The sequence below is a fragment of the Sorex fumeus genome, unplaced genomic scaffold, assembly GCF_029834395.1.
Source record: "Sorex fumeus unplaced genomic scaffold, SorFum_2.1 ptg000020l, whole genome shotgun sequence".
NCBI classification, from domain to species: domain Eukaryota; kingdom Metazoa; phylum Chordata; class Mammalia; order Eulipotyphla; family Soricidae; genus Sorex; species Sorex fumeus.
The window spans coordinates 3,594,388-3,610,946 of record NW_026606077.1 but is presented as its reverse complement, the minus strand read 5'-3'; the positions used below and the strand labels follow the sequence as shown (position 1 = coordinate 3,610,946).

General features: G+C 39.0%; 1 protein-coding gene across 1 annotated transcript in view; it reads left to right on the top strand.

Annotated features, from left to right (window-relative positions):
- The window catches only part of CTNNA3 (catenin alpha 3), a 1,757,578-nt gene that overhangs the window by 71,805 nt on the left and 1,669,214 nt on the right, over nucleotides 1–16,559 (top strand). The window contains exon 2 of the mRNA XM_056113567.1: nucleotides 1,257–1,360. Coding sequence (XP_055969542.1) covers nucleotides 1,262–1,360 — 99 coding nt within the window. The 5' untranslated portion in view covers nucleotides 1,257–1,261. The remainder of the gene's footprint in view (nucleotides 1–1,256; nucleotides 1,361–16,559) is intronic.

Below are 16,559 nucleotides of genomic sequence, written 5' to 3'. Positions count from 1 at the left end.
GCCATAGAGGCAGGCTGGGGAGGAGGCGGGGGTGATGGAAGAGAAACTGGGGACATTGGTGCTAGGAAATATACACTGGTAGAGTAATGGGTGTTGGACACTGTGTTACTGAAATCTAATCATGAACAGCTTTGTAAGGGTCTATATCACAGTGATTCAATAAAAAAATATAAAAAAGAGAGTAAATACAAATGAAAGCTTACCGATTTGGGTCACAGTCTTCATGACTTATGTGTTAATTTGAATATATTTTGATATAATATGTATAGTCACTTGATATATATGTGCAAGCTTGTGCAAAAATCTACTTGATTTTAAGCTTAATGCTATGCTTTAAAGAATGGCTTGTGATTTTTAAATTTTGTCTTGTTCTGAGATCAATGAATTTTCAGAGGCTTGTTTTCGCTTTCGATAGAAACTGACAATATAGTAGTTTCTTTCCTGTAAAAAGAATGTAAATTGACTTTCTTTCCTAACTTTTGTCACTGTCACTGTCACTGTCCTCCCATTGTTCATCGATTTGCTCGAGTGGGCCCAGTATATGAAATACGTCATGGGCAGCTTGCCAGACTTTGCCGTGCGGGTGAAATACTCTCGGTAGCTTTTGTCATTAATAAGAATTTGGACTTTGGCAGCCTCCATGCTTTGGCTACATGAAAGTCAAAGGCCTTGGAATCTGTTAGATATGTCTCCCATCTCAACTACTCTTTCCCACTTAATGCTGATAAAATGTAAGGTGGGGTGGGGCTCTAGCTTAAGAGCTAAGCATGCAAGCCTTTCGTGTATAGAAACGAGAGTTCTATTCTGAGCCTGCAGAACTTAAGCACTGTCAAGTGTGGTTTTGGTGGCCCACACCATTCCTAAGTCCCTAGCATTGAACTATCAGGGCCTCCAGGTTCCATAATACTGATTAGAAAGTCCCCCTACCGTCTCCCCTGCAAAAATGCAAATCAATCTGAGCTAGTTTGTTATTTTAATTATGAGCACACTAACATAGGCTAATTTGTTAGAAAGTCTAAGCCCAGACAGCGTGACCGTAGAAAACCATTGGGAAATATCTTGCTTTGTGGTTGGTGGACTTGGTCTTTTGATGGGTATAGCTGATATCAAGAAAGGATATTGAATATAATTCTCAAGTTCTCTGTGATTTTCACTAGTGCTCTCTTTTCAAAAGTATTTTTCTTTTTTTAAATTTTTTAATGGTGAAACAAAAGTATTTTTCTTCATTCCTAATCTCTTTTCTTTTTTCTACATAGGCAGTATGTCAACTGAAACACCAATAAAGCTGAATATCAATCCTCAGGATCTGCAGGTCCAAACATTCACCATAGAGAAGTTATTGGAACCTCTCATAATCCAGGTATTAATACCGTGGACATAATAAGTAGTAACTGCAGAAGACAAGAAGTGTAGGAAAAAAAACAAAGAACCAAGGAAAGATTTAATTTGTATGGAATGAATATATAATCAAAAATTGGCTTTTACTTGAAGTGTTGTTAAAATGTATGTGTATTTAGAGTTAGAATGATTTAGTGTTAAAATGATGATAATTGTTTCTGACCTACAAGAGGGATCGGAGGACCTGGAGTGTGGTGGTAGTTCTCCAATCCCCTCTTGTGCTCATTTCTTTAGCATTGTACTAATCTCTTTAGAGAGGTGGTCCCAAGGAAATGAGCAGGAGCTAGAGGAGAGCTCCAAGGCAATGTTTATTCCTCTGCTACTATGTTTATACCCTTCCCTTCCCTTCTCCCCAGGTAGCCAAGCTTCTTTGATTCATTAATAGCTTAATTGCTTCTGCAGGGGGTATCAGAACAGCTGCAGCTTGGCACCATCCAGTGTTTTCATGCTTTAGGTAGGCCAATGTGGAGACAATCTGTCTCAGAGGTATGTGGGATTCCTGAGAACATGCTGCCTTGCCTGGAGCTACCTCACAGAGGTAGGGTGTGCAGTATTATGTCCCCAGGGAATCCCACAGAAGATAATAATATAACTCTCAAAGCTCCCACTCTGCCTGTCTTTAAAAAAAAATTTTTTTTTTTTTGGCCACACCAGGTGGTGCTCAGAGCTGAGGGCTTATTCCTGGCTCTGTGCTCAGGGATCACTCCTGGCAGGCCCTTTGGAATCATATATGTCTCTGGGGATTGAAACCAGGTTAGCTGTGTGCAAGGCAAGTGCCCTACCTGCTGTACTATCACTCCAACCCTGTACCTGCTTTTGCTAGTTGACCAAACATACGCGTCACTGATGATTAATCATGAATTTTGGCAGTTCTGGTATCAACTAGTATCTGAAATGAAACAGACCTTAAAAGTCCGCATCTTACCTACCCACTGAATTGTCTCAAAGAAACCCGAAGTTTTATTTACTGTTTTTTTTTTTTTGGTAAAGTTCAGGAAAACATTGGAAAGGCAAAGCAAAACAAAAGCAAAAAGTTAGAATAAAAATCGACTAACAATTTTACTACCGAGAGGCAACATTGATATTTATATACATTTAATTCCAGTACACTAAAGTTATGGGTTATTTTTGTTATTTTCCTTTCTTTTTAAGTATTTTTTAAAATTTAATTAAAGAACTATGATTTACAAAGTTATCGATAGTTGAATTTTAGGTGTATAAATTTCAACACCAATCCCACCACCCGTGTCAATGTCCCTCCACCATGTTCGCATAGCAGGCCCCTCCTTCCCCCACCCCCAACCTCACCTTGACAGGTACATCACAGAGTTCTGTGGTTGCAGCTTAGATCTCATTATTTTCAGTGTTGTTGTGTTTGCATTTTGGATACTATTCTTCCACATCACCAGTATTATTAAAGTTCTTCTCCCTGTTTACCCTTAACTTCCCTTTCTCTTCTTCTTTGGGGAACACTTGATTTCCTCAGGTTTGGGGAACTCAGAAACAGGTCACAGATGGTGCGAGAGCAATGGAGCATGGAGCAGATTGGAGCTCTTGACTCACCTAGATCTATTTTTGTTATTTCTTTAGTATCTTATGATGCGAAAGAATATTGCGTGAGTGTCATATGTTAAAGGGAGGAAAGAAATAGTACAGAGTTAAGGCACTTGTCTTGCATGCAGTTGACCCGGGCTCCATCCCTGGCACCTGGTACTTGAGCCTGGTCAGGAGTGAGCCCTAAGTACAGAGCCAGGAGAAAGCCCTGAGAACCATCAGGTGTGAGCCAAACCTCCTGAGCAAAGCAAACAGTTGAACATGTGCAAAGAAGGTAGAAGTAGTACCATCTGTAGGTTTTTATTTCATTCTTCCTTTAAATTAATATCTTGATAATTTTCCTATGTAATAAGCATTTTAAAAATAAAATTCTTTATCCCTCATATGAAAGTATCATATTTCCCCACTGTTTCCTTTCCTTTTGTTTTTGTTGTGATGTCTAGGGGTTGCAAGCTTGTAGTGCTTGCACACCTGGTTGTGACACTTGTAGAAACTTGGTTGTGCTGTGGCATGGGTACCATTTTGTTGTGGCATCAAAAATCATACCTGTAGTGCTGGGGATCACTCTTAATGATGTGGGGGTGATCAAACTCAATTTTACACCTGCAAGGAAGATACTCAATCATTGGGCCATATTCTTGGGTTCTGTACTGTAATTTTAATTATTACTATTTAAAAAAGTCTTTTGGGGGCTTCTTTTTTTAAAAATGTAGGAGTACTGCTATTTATTCAGTCATTGATTAAGCTGATTGAATTGGACATGAACCCCACATTATTTTTTAGTTGAATCACTGTGAAGTACAGTTACGAATCTTTCATGTTCGAGATTCAGCTGTACAATGATCAAACACCCATCCCTCCACCAGTACACACTTTTTATTTTCTCAAATATTTCAAAATGAAATGATTGGGGCTGGAGCAATAGTGCAGTTAGTTGGGCTCTTGCCTTGCACATGGCTAACCTGGTTTAATCCCTGGCACCTGATATGGTTCTCTGTACTTGCCAGGAGTGATCCCTGAGTGCAAAATCAGGAATAAGTTCTGAGCACCACCAGTGTGAGCCCCCAAAAACAAACAAAAGAAATGATTATAATGATCTATAAACATTGAATCTACTTAGAAAATTAAAAGTGAACATGACCTAGGGTAATAAGTCATTTGATTGGAAAGAAATTAACTCTTAAATGAAGTGTGATTATGCTAGTTTTAGGTGGCATTTAATGTGGTCACTGGATTCATGATCAGCAAACTAATGAGTCAGGAAAAGGAAACTTTGTACTTGCCTGCCAAATAGTTCTCTGTTACATGTAAATATAATCACCAATTTTTATCTTCTTTAAGATTTGTTTATGATTCACTAAATGGTTTTGGTAGACTATGCACTGTTAAGTCAGCTAGAAGAAAGGGCTTCTAAGTCCAGAAATATTCAAGTCAAATTAGCATAAAATATTAATCATTGATAGAATACATATCATAGTCAGGAAAAATTGCATAGTGGAAAATTTTAGTACAACAAAATTTATGGACACATTCTTGATTTTCCACTATAATGAAATTCTTCTTCTCAATGGTCAGTGCAGGGGCCAGAGTGATAGTACATGGGGCAATGCATTTCAAAATTGCCAACTGGGATTTGATCCCTGGCATCCCATATGGTCCCCTGAGCACCTTCACGAGTAGTTTCTGAGTGCAGAGCCAGGAGTAACCCCTTGAGAACTGGTGGGTGTGACCTCAAAACCAAAAATAAAAGAAAGTAAAAAAAAATCCATTTCAAAATTTGATGCACAATCTTCTTGATCTCTTTATTTTGATGATTTATCACCATCATCTTATTTTTGAGCATTTATCATGGATTGCCAGTAAAAAACTTCATTAAATTATAGGATTTTCCCAAAGATTGCATTATACTATATGCTTAACCGGAGTAAAAATATGTTTAATTTGAAATAGTTATATGGTTTATTTTAAGACTGTAATTTAGTCTCTGATTATACTGAAAACCATTCTAAAACAAGTTATCTTTAATTTCATAGTGCCACCAGATAAAGTTTTTAGTTTAGTTGCTCCATTAAAAAAATTTTATCTTTTCTCATTATTTATCTTCATGTTATATTCCTTTGCCTTGAAGGTATCACAGAAATTACTTACCACCTTCTGTATATAATTCAAAGTCAAAATTGCATTTTTAAGTTTTGAATAATTGGCCATAGAACTATTATGTCATTCTGAATTCTAAATATATTTATTCATAAATCCTTACTAACTTTTTTATATTTATCAGAGTTTTCCCCACCAAGCCTGATTTATCTTTAATCTGTTTTTTTTTCTGTTAGGCAGAGGTAAATTACTAGGTAATTTTGCAGGGATATTCATTCCGGAATATATTTCAGTCATTTGCTTTATTTTATCTATGTGATAACATCTACAGTTGTGTCCCTCTGTCATAAATTCTTTCAGTGGATCAGAAATATTTTTTTCTCAGCAATTAAAGTTTTTTGATTGCAACTGTAGGCATCTGCACTTCATCACGTTCAAAACCCAAGTTTGGCAGTTCAGTGCAGGAAATCTATGCAGAATTGTGATGAAAAGAATTTGCATCTCTAATTGTGTATTCTCTGAAGGAGATATAAACTATTAGATAATGTTATAGTCAATACCTAATGGGACCATTTATACTTTTATTTGCCACAAAATCTAATTTGCTCTGTGTCAGATTCATTTTGAATGTGAGTGAGAGAACTGACTTACTGAAAATCCTTTAGGATAGAAACAACAAACTCCTTATAATATGTTAATCGTCCGATTTTTTTTCCCTTGGAAGGGGGTGGAGCAAACGTTTTATATTTTCTGATGTAAGTGTTTTTCAAAGGTAAGAAACATTATAACTCTGTCTTTGTCGCCTAACTTTTATAGGATTTCTTGGCCTTTTGATGATTTTTTTCTCATCTATATTTTTGAAGTTTCTTGGATGACTTTGATAAATAAAACATTTCTCATGAGTCAAGTTAAAGACTAGTTAACTTTTTACAGTTTGCATAAGTTAGCTTATACTCTTGCATGAAGAAAACCCCCAAATTTCTTAGGCTTCACATAAGTTCATTTCTTGCTCAAGCTGCATTTTCTATGTGAGTTGGTTGGCGGTGGTTCCTGCATGGTATGGGCATTAGGAATTTGGGCTAATGTAGACTCCATCTCAATATTTGCTTTCAGCGTTGTTACAACAGGGAAAGAAAACATGAAGAATCATGCAAAAATGTCTAATCAGATGTGGATATATTTAAGTTCCACTCACTTTGCTTTAGACAAACCAAATAATGTGACTAGTGTGGATGCTGGATGTGTGACCTTGCCCTGGGCTGGGCATAGTCATAAGGAGCCCCAGTAACTACTATCTTCCCTTTGCTTCCTTTTTAGGGGTTTCTTTTTGTTGACTCCAATTTTATCTTTTCACCCTTGTCATGGATGTCTAGTTGGCAAAAACCTATAAGGCAACCAGCGTGAGAATTCTGTGTCTAGAGAATGTGGTGCATTGGTCCTGTCATCATCTTCTTTTTAGAAAATTAACTACATAATGAGAGTTGAAAAGTTAGTACCTAGGATTAAACAATTAGGTCATGTGCTAAGTTAAAAGACATAGAAGCAGAAGCACAGAGAAGAGTTACTTCTATTGGAATACTTTTTTTCTTTCTTTTTTTAAATTTTTATTAGTGAGACATCATGAGGTACAGTTGTAGACTTACAAATTTTTGTGCTTGGGTTTCAATTATAAAAAGGTAAAAAAAAAGGTAAAGGCCCTCCCGTTGATCGTCGATTTGCTCGAGCGGGCCCAGTAACGTCTCCATTGGAGACTTTGTTGTTACTGTGTCTGGCATATCGAATACTCTCGGTAGCTTGCCGGGCTCTCCGAGAGGGGCAGAGGAATCGAACTCGGGTCGGCCATGTTGGCCGCTTGTAAGGCGAACGCTCTACCCGCTGTGCTATCGCTCCAGGGTTTCAATTATACAATGATCAAATACCCATCCCTCCACCAGTGCCCATTTCCGACCACCGTGGATCCCAGTATCCCTCCCACCCCCACCCCCCTGATCTCACCCTGCCTCTGTGGTAGGGCATCTATTGGAATACTTTTTAATTTTTGTTCCACAAACTCCTGCTGAGTGGGGAAAATAAGATGAACTAATTACCAGGGTTTTGATAGATTCTTCCAATTTCCAAACTACATTTCAGTCTTAGAAGTATTCTCTAACCTCTGTGGGTACGCGCTGATGCCAGTTCCCTTGAGCACTGGCCATGAAGACCATATGCTCTTTTTCTTATATAATCTTATTCCCTTGCTTTCTACCTCCTCATCTGTGGCTAGGAGTTCAAGAGAAACTTCATTAGCAACAGAAATTCAGACTTTCTTTAATTGCCCCTAATTATTTATGCTAGAATGGAGGTTTTCATGTAAAGTCTGACTTTCATTCTTTCCCTTATATCCAAAATTTGAAGTTCCTGAGATACAACTCACCTGTTATCCCAAACAAGTTGTACCTACTTTTTATTTCATTTTATCTGGCTTCATTTTGCTGATGGTGGACAGTAACCATTTATTATGGCCATTGTGAGTCTAGGGATATGACATTTAATGCCTCCATAACCATCAATCTTCAAGGTGGAGGAAAGGAACTGGGCTCCTACAGAGGAGGGCACAGTGCCTCGCGTCCCAACTGTGCCTCTTTTCCTTGTCACATGGACCTAATTAAGCAATATTTACATTCAGAGTCACATATCTGAATGCAAACATTCCTTATGAAAAGAGCCCCTTTTAGTTTGTACAATCTCTCCCTTCTTGTTAAAGCTAAACCTGGTCAACGGTGAGTGGACAGTTAATCCCAACCCTCCAAGAACTTTATTTTTCTTTCCTCTGTGCCTCTTTGCTAAATTCCGCACTCCACAACAAAAATTTTCTTTTTTCTCCCTCAGCAAAGAGAAAAAGTCCATCACATCAATTTATGCAAACAGTTGCCCATTTGGCAAATACATGTCAAAGAGTCTGTTCCCCACTGATCTGAAGACACACAGCTGGTTGCAGAGAGAGGATGCAGTTTTAACTTCTTAATCTCTTATAAATTGATTTGTTTTATTTCTTCAGAAGATAATTCAATATTCTTTATTGAATTATTATTGAATTATATTATCAATATTGTTTGTGGCTGTATTCTGTCATTTGTGTAGGTCACTTAATTTTTTTTCTTTTTTAGCTTTTGGGCCACAAGCTTGGTTGTGCTCAGGAATCACAGCATATGTGTTGCTGGAAATGAGTACAAACCAGGGATGGCTGCATGCAAGTAAAGCACCTTAACCCCATACACTTTTTTTCTCTGACCCCCTAAGTCATTTTGTATGAGCACAATCCACTTACTTACATTTCCTTAGGGCTGGAGCGATAGCACAGCAGGTAGGGCGTTTGCCTTGCACGCAGCCAACATGGCCGACCCGAGTTCGATTCCTCCGCCCCTCTCGGAGAGCCCGGCAAGCTACCGAGAGTATCTCGCCCAGACGGCAGAGCCTGGCAAGCTCCCCGTGCCGATATGCCAGACACAGTAACAACAAAGTCTCCAATGGAGACGCTACTGGGCCCGCTCGAGCAAATCGATGATCAACGGGAGGGCCTTTACCTTTACCTTTACCTTACATTTCCTTGATTTTATCTTTAAGGTTCTTTTTCAAAACCCTGCTGAGTAGTCTATCATTAGATATAATATACCAGAATTAATCTTGATGGCTACAAGGAAATCTCAAAGACTGGTCTGCATGCAGATAGTACTCTTGACATTTTTTACAAGTATTCATTGGGATTTTTGACTATTAACCTTAATAACCTTGAAAGTTACTACATTAAACGTATTTTATACATACTTATAAGATTAAGGTTTAATAAATGCAAATGTTTTATTTTTATGGTAGAATGAAGAAATAAACTTATTTCTGTCTCAATGATGTTTTAGAACTTGAGGTGAATAAGTAGAGTTGAGTTGATTCTAATTAAGTGAATACTTCAACTTCTGCATTTTTTTAATCACTGGAAAAACATTCCTTTGGGAAAGTTGTTAGACTATAGAGTCCCTCGAGGAAAAGATAGTTGGAAAGAAGGGAAGGCAGTCTTTAAATTAAAATGAAGAACAAGAAAACTGGTAGTGAATTGATTAAAGAAGCAGGCATCCAGAAGGAGTTTGAATGCTGTGAACAAAGGGATAAACCCTCGTCCCTAACTTGATAACTTTTAGACTCTCCGTGGCTAGGTTGTCAGTTTCTGCATAAACATTGCCTCTTTTTAGTTTGCCTCCAATATCTCTTTTTCTTTTCTTTTTTTTTTCCCTTGTTTTGGGGCTGGAGTAATAGCACAGCGGTAAGGGTGTTTTTCTTGTGTGTGGCCGGCCGGGCAGACCCAAGTTCAATTCCTCTGCCCCTCTAGGAGAGCCCGGGAAGCTACCGGGAGTATCTTGCCTGCACAGCAAAGCTACCCATGGCTTATTCGATATGCTAAACACAGTAACAACAAGCCTCACAATGGAGCCCTTACTGGGCCCGCTCGAGCAAATCGATGAACAACAGGAGGACAGTGCTACAGTGCTTTGTTTTGGGGCCATGCCTAGTGATGCTCAGGGATTACTTTTATTTCTGCATTCAGGAATTCCTCCTGGTGTTTCTCATGGAATCACATAGGATGCCACGGATCAAACTCAGGTCGGGTGCGAGCAAGGAAAGCGCTTTACCCTCTGCACTATCTTTCCAGCCCCCTAGACCCTTTCAATCAGACCCTTTCCCCTTCTCACTACAGTTTTGCTCTACAGTTCTGTGTGCTCTTAACTATGTCCCCCTTCACCTCACTCCTGGCAATGTTTAATCTTTTGATCACAGTTTATCTTTTTTACAACAAAGTTGGGCTGGTCCAGGAGATATCTATTTCTCAGTTATGAGATAAAATATTTCTTTTATAAACTGATTCTGTAGGCAGCCAGGTGATAGGCTGATGGACAGGAATTCACTTTTTTTCTTTTTATTTATTTATTTTTATTAAATTTTTTTTTAATAGTGAGTCATCATGAGGTACAGTTGCAGACTTACACACTTTTGTGCTTGGGTTTCAATTATACAATGATCAAACACCCATCCCTCCACTGGTGCCCATTTCCCACCACCACAGATCCCAGTATCCCTCCCACCCCCATTCCCCCCGTCCCACTTTGCCTCTGTGGCAGGGCATTCCCTTTTGTTCTCTCTCTCTTATTGGGTGTTGTGGTTTGCAAAACAGGCAACGGGTGACAATCATGATCATGTTTAGTCTATAGTCTACTTTCCGCATGCTTCTCCCATCCTGGGAGGATCCTCCCAACACCTTTACTTGGTGTTCTGAACAGGAATTCACTTTTAGTGGAAAATCCTAGATTGATAGATGCAATTGTGGTTAAGCTGGCTGAAAGAAGAATCCATAGCTCCCCAGATATGGTAACTGTGGTTAAGTTGACTGAAAGAAGAACCTCTAGCTTTCCAGATATGGTTATTGTCATTATAGATTCAGAGACATAATTATAGTTTTTTTCCCCTCCCAGAACTCCCTGGGACATTTCAGAATACCAAATCTCTTTCAGAGAACATTGCTACCACTTTAACTCCAGTACTTCAAACCAGTAGACATCATACTTCCTATTCAGGCTGAGATAACTGATATTAGCTTGGACAACCATAGGATCTGTGTTGCATGTACTCTTCTCTTAATATTTGAAAGCAACCTTAGACAATATGGAAGCAAAGAGATGTGAACTTTTTTTTGTAATTGAATCACCATGAGCTACACTTACAAAGCTTTCATGTTTGAGTTACAGTCATACAAGGATCCAACACCCACCCTCCACCAAGTATACATTTTCCATCACCAATGTCTCTAGTATCCCTCCTCACCCCCTGTCTCTTTCACCCCTCTCCATGCCTCTATGGCAGAAGTGATGTGAATGTGTTTTAATAAAACTTGACAAAAACAGGCAAAAGACCAGACTTGTATATCAGTACTCTGTTTGCAGGCTCTAGATTGACTATATTCTCATGAAAATACTACTCCACTGATTAAGGAAGGGTAAGAAGTGGACAATAGTGTCTACACACAGTAATAGTCCTCTGGGATATAAATTATGGTGCAGTGATTTGTGGCCAAGTCTTGTGAGGGACACAAAAGTCTCACTTAGGGCAAGAGTACTAACTAGGCAATTTAAAAGATTCTTATTACTGTTCAGATCCCGTTAGCCAGTAGTTCTGAACCCTGGCTGCTAATTTCAAATTTTCTAGGGAGCTTTTAAAACTCCCACTGCCAAGGCCACACAGGAAACCAATTAGATTAGAATCCTTGGGAGTAAGACAAGGCAGTGATTTTAGAACTCCCAGGTGCTTACAGTATAAATCTTGTGCTGTTACATAAGCCACTAGTAAGCATGTTTTACACTTGGTTCGAAGTATGCATTAGAATTGTTCCCCTTCTGTGTTTCTTAAATTGGGTTGGGTTCTATTCAACTGGAACAAATTTATAAGGAGGACCCAGAGTGGTTATTGCATCACCTCTGTTTCTACATGCACATTTTGTCCCCCAGTGTCCCAGGAGGATCTTTGTAGCAGCTCTAGGAAAACGTACAACAGAGGGATCTTAGCTCCACATCCTGCAGCTATTCCTTACTTATCAGTTCATTAGTAAAGGTAAGGTAAAGGCCCTCCCGTTGATCGTCGATTTGCTCAAGCGGGCCCAGTAACGTCTCCATTGGAGACTTTGTTGTTACTGTGTCTGGCATATGAATACTCTCGGTAGCTTGCCGGGCTCTCCGAGAGGGGCGGAGGAATCGAACTCGGGTCGGCCATGTTGGCCGCTTGTAAGGCAAACGCCCTACCCGCTGTGCTATCGCTCCAGCCCTAACAGTTCATTAGTAGATAGCACATAAATGTATATGTATATGTGGACTAGATTATGATGAGCCCCAGGGTTTTGATTACCATGGTATTCTTTTATGTTTGTTTTTGGGCCACAGTCAGTGGTGATCAGTACTTATTCCTAACACTGTGTTCAGGCATCACTCCTGGCGGATCTTGGGCAACCATAGGGGATGCAGAGATTGAACCTGGGTTGGCCGCCTGCAAGTTTAATGCCCTACCAGTTGTACTATTGCTCTGTTCTCAAATACCATGGTAGTCTTAGTTTTGGTGGACTGTGGGGTGGACAGTGTGTCAGCGAGGGGAGAGATTTATAATGTGCAAGTCTGAAACGAAGGTGTGGTGTCACATTACATAAGGAAATTTATTTACATGTATGAAAACCACACCAGTGGTTTTCAGCATAAGCTACAAAATGACACGACTTGAGGAACTTAAAAATTTCTCTACACTCAAGCCTCAGTCAAGGACAGTTAGATTAAAATCTTCGTTAGAAGATCTCATTAATGCCTGTCGTAGAGGCAGACTGGGGTGGGGGTGGGGTGGCTTGAAGGGATGGGAGGGGAACTGGGGTTTCCCACTGGTACTGGAAAATTACACTGGTAAAGGATGGGTGTTGGAACATTGTTTGACTGAAACATAATCATGAAAAATTTTGTAATGCTCTATCTCATGGTGATTCAATAAAAAAGAAGACCTCATTAACAGTATTGCTTTTTTCCAACACTTTTTATAATTTAGGTCATGTGTTCATAATAGTGTTAACGTTTATGGTTTTGATGTACACAGTTACTACACCAATGCTACCAAAGGACCCAAGACCTTCTACCAGGGTCCCTGTGTGACTTCCAGTCCACTCCATATTCTTCCTCAACCACTCCCTCTTGCTGAGGGGTTATGTAATCTCAGTTTTATAATTATCTGCTTTTTAATCCAGGGCCAAAAGTTTGTTATGATTTGATATTGTTCTTCTCCTTGTTTCATTTCTCTATATACCATAGATGAGGGAGATCATTTGATATTTTCCCTTTCTCCCTGACTTATTTTTGTTTGACATGATACCATCCAGTTTCATCTAAGTTGCAGTTAACTGCAAGGTTTTATCTTTTCTTTGGCCACGTTACATACCATTGTCTTTCTTTCTTTCTTTCTTTCTTTCTTTCTTTCTTTCTTTCTTTCTTTCATCTCTATCAATCATCTATTTTTCTACCTATCTCTCTATGTAAATAATCTATTTATAATAGATTTTTAGATAATCTATTTATCTTATCAATATCTGTTTATTTACTTTTTGGTGTGGGGTCCATATTCAGCCGGGCTTAGGGCTTCGGACTCTATTTTCAGGGATCATTCCAAGTGGTAGTTGGTGGACTCTGAAAAGTCAGGCACTGAACCTGGCTCAGCTGTGTGTAAGGAAAATTTCTTAATCCCTGTACTATTTTTCTAGCTGTTATTTTTTTTAAAGGTGACTCAAATGCTTTTTACAATTGTACTATGACTCTGTATCCAGTAAAGTGTTGTCTGTGGATTGAAGGCATCTGGCTCATTTGGGAACCACAAAAAAGTGCAGACTCTCAGGCTCTGACTCAAACTCTCTGAATAACAATTTATGCTACAGTAAGATTTATATTAGATTAAAGTTTGAGAAATGATGCTTAGAGAGGGGAGGTCATGAGGAATTTCCAAACCCTGATACTCATTATTGGTCTCTGCAACTTTAGTTAAAGGGGCCGGCCACCCAGTGGTATTTGTCCTGCTGTGTGAGATCTGGCATTTCTTTAGAAAAGAGTCTATGTCTCTTATATCCTGACTTAGTCATCACCACCATCCATACTCCCTTTCTTACTTTTCCCCCCATATCTTGTATCATTGCTTTTATTTCTTTCATTTATACATAACATTCTATAATAATTAAATGCATAAACATATTCCCTTTCCTATTTAAACATATTGTCAGTTTCATGTTAAATGATTATATTCTATCAAGAAATAGCTTTGGGTCAATAGGAAGTATAATTTGGAAAAATATATATTTTCCTCCTTAAATACAGAGTAATACCCAATGGTTTTTCAGATATGTGACTCTCCTGGCAAATGCTAGGCATATTTCCTACCTCGAATTTTTGCTTTGTGATACCGAATCAATAACTTCATTAAAAATCATGCTTTAACAGTCATTTGTTTCCAAATATTTATATAGCATGGACTCTGATGAAAAAGATCATTACAATAGGTAGAGGTGTGGTGGCTTTCAAAAGGTTGAAATTTAAGCAGTTTAATTAATTTAAGCTACAATATAAAATTATTGACAAAGCAGAAGCTGATTTTGTTGATTTTTATTTGCTTATTTGTCTTGGCTGTGGGGCCATACTTAGCCATGTCCAGAACTTACTCTTGATTCGTGTTCAGTGATGACTTCTGGTGGTGCTGGTAGGATCAAACCTGTCTAGGCTGCATGTAAGCATGTGCCTCACCCTCTGTGCTATCTCCCTGGACCCTGATCTTGTTAGATTTTTTGTTTGTTTGTTTTTGGACCACACTCAGTGGTGCTTAGGGCTTACTACTGTCATTGTGCTCAGAGATCACTCTTAGCATGCTTGGAGGCCTATTGGGATGCCTGGAACGAAACCTGTGTTGGTCACATGCAAGGTCAACTCTCTACCTGCTAGACTTTCACTGCAGCCCTAAGTTTTTTAAATGACTTTGAAAATTTGTGTTTGCCACATAATTTTTGAAACGCTAATTATAACATGTTATTCAAGAAACAATGTATATGTTAAAAGATGAAGTTGGAAGTTTGTTTTCTGAGTCACATATGCTTGTGCTGGGGTCAGGGGGCGCTATTTCCAGCTCTGTGCCCAGAGACCGCTCTAGGCAGTGGTCCAGGGACAATGTGATAACTAGGATCTATTGCTCTTAAAGTATGTGGTCAACCTTTCGAATTATCTCTCTCTTTTTTAAATTTTTGGGCCACACCTGGTGGCATTCAAAGCTTACTCCTGGCTCTGTGCTCAGGGTTTACTTGTGGGGTGCTTGGGGGACCTTATGGGACGCTGTGGATCAAAGTAGGGTTGGCCTTCATCTCACTGGCCCTGTTGTTTATTTTTAAGTGGCAAAATTAATTGAAATGGGTGAGAAAACTATTTCATATTAGACCCAACTTATGGACTTTTCTTTCTTCTTTTTGGTTACACCCAACAGTGCTGCCTTGATGTAGAAGTGGGCTTGGGAGTCCTCCCTGTGATGCACTGGGGACTATTCCCAGTGTGCTTGGGGACCATGTGGTGCCGGCAATTGAATCTAGGGCTCCCACTTGGAAAGCAAGTTCCATCTAGCCCTTTGAACATCTCCTCCACCCTCCCTTATTTTAAAGTTGTATTTGTTTCCCCCAGAAATAAGTGTGCTTCCAGGGTAACGATGTTTAGCAGCAGCTGTGTTTGTGCTTGACAGATAATTCCCTTTGCTTTGTTATGCCATCTGCGTGACCTAGAGGGCTGTTAGAATTGGAGAGGTCTCTACATGCACTTTGTTATTGTCCTTCAATCGCTCCAAGTAATGGCTTCTGTTAGCAGTGATTGTTAACGTAGCAAACAAATAAAACCTCAAATTATAGCAAAAAAGATAGTGATTATATATTCTGTGTCATTTGTGCTGAGGATTGTTACAAAGACTGAATTGTGTCTCACTCAAATTCCCATAACAAGGCCCTCACCCTCAGTATATCAGAATGTGAGTCACTAGGAGACAGGGTCTGAAAAAAGGCAACTGAATTAAAGTGGAATTCTTAGGGTCCTATCTAGTGTGATCTGACACCTATAGAGGATGAGATTATGACATACAGGAATAGACCATTAGGATGCATACACGCAGGAAAAATGATGTCACAGTGAGAAGACGGCTATCTTCAGGTAGCAAGGGAGACCATGGAAGCAATTAATCATGCCAATGCCTTGATGTTGAACTTGTAGACTCCCGATTATGAGAAAATAAATTTCTGTTACTTGAGCCACCCACGCTGTGGAATTTTGTTATGACAATTCTAGTCAACAAAATAGAATAATTAAAAAATGAGAATCAGTAATTTCAGTCATGCTTCTGCTTTTTTTTATGACTTGAAAATAAATCATGTAGCTTGTCTTTTTAAACTAAGGACTACATTAAAACAAAAGACTTCTGCACCGTGAAAGAAGAATTACTACAATAAAAATACATTCTGCTGAATGGGAGAAAATTTTCACATATTATATATCTGACAAGGAGCTAACATCCAAAATATATAAGGAACTGACAAAACTTAACCCCAAAAAGCAAACAAACCTATCAAAAAATGGAGAGAAGAGTTAAATAGATACTCCTCCAATGACGACATATAGATGTAGAGACAGGAAAGACAGTAGTAGGTATTAAGGTGCTTGCCTTGTACATGGTTGACCAGGGCTTCTATCCCTGGCACTGAATATGGTCCCCTGAGCACAGAGCCAAGAGTAAGACTGGAGAATAGCCAGGTTTGGCCCCAGAACAAAATAAAACAATAAAAAGATGTACAGATACTCAATAAGTGCGTGGAAATATGCTCACCATCACTTATTATTAGGGATAGGTATCAAAACAATACAAAAGTTAAGATGGTAGGGCACCTTATCACCTGCGTC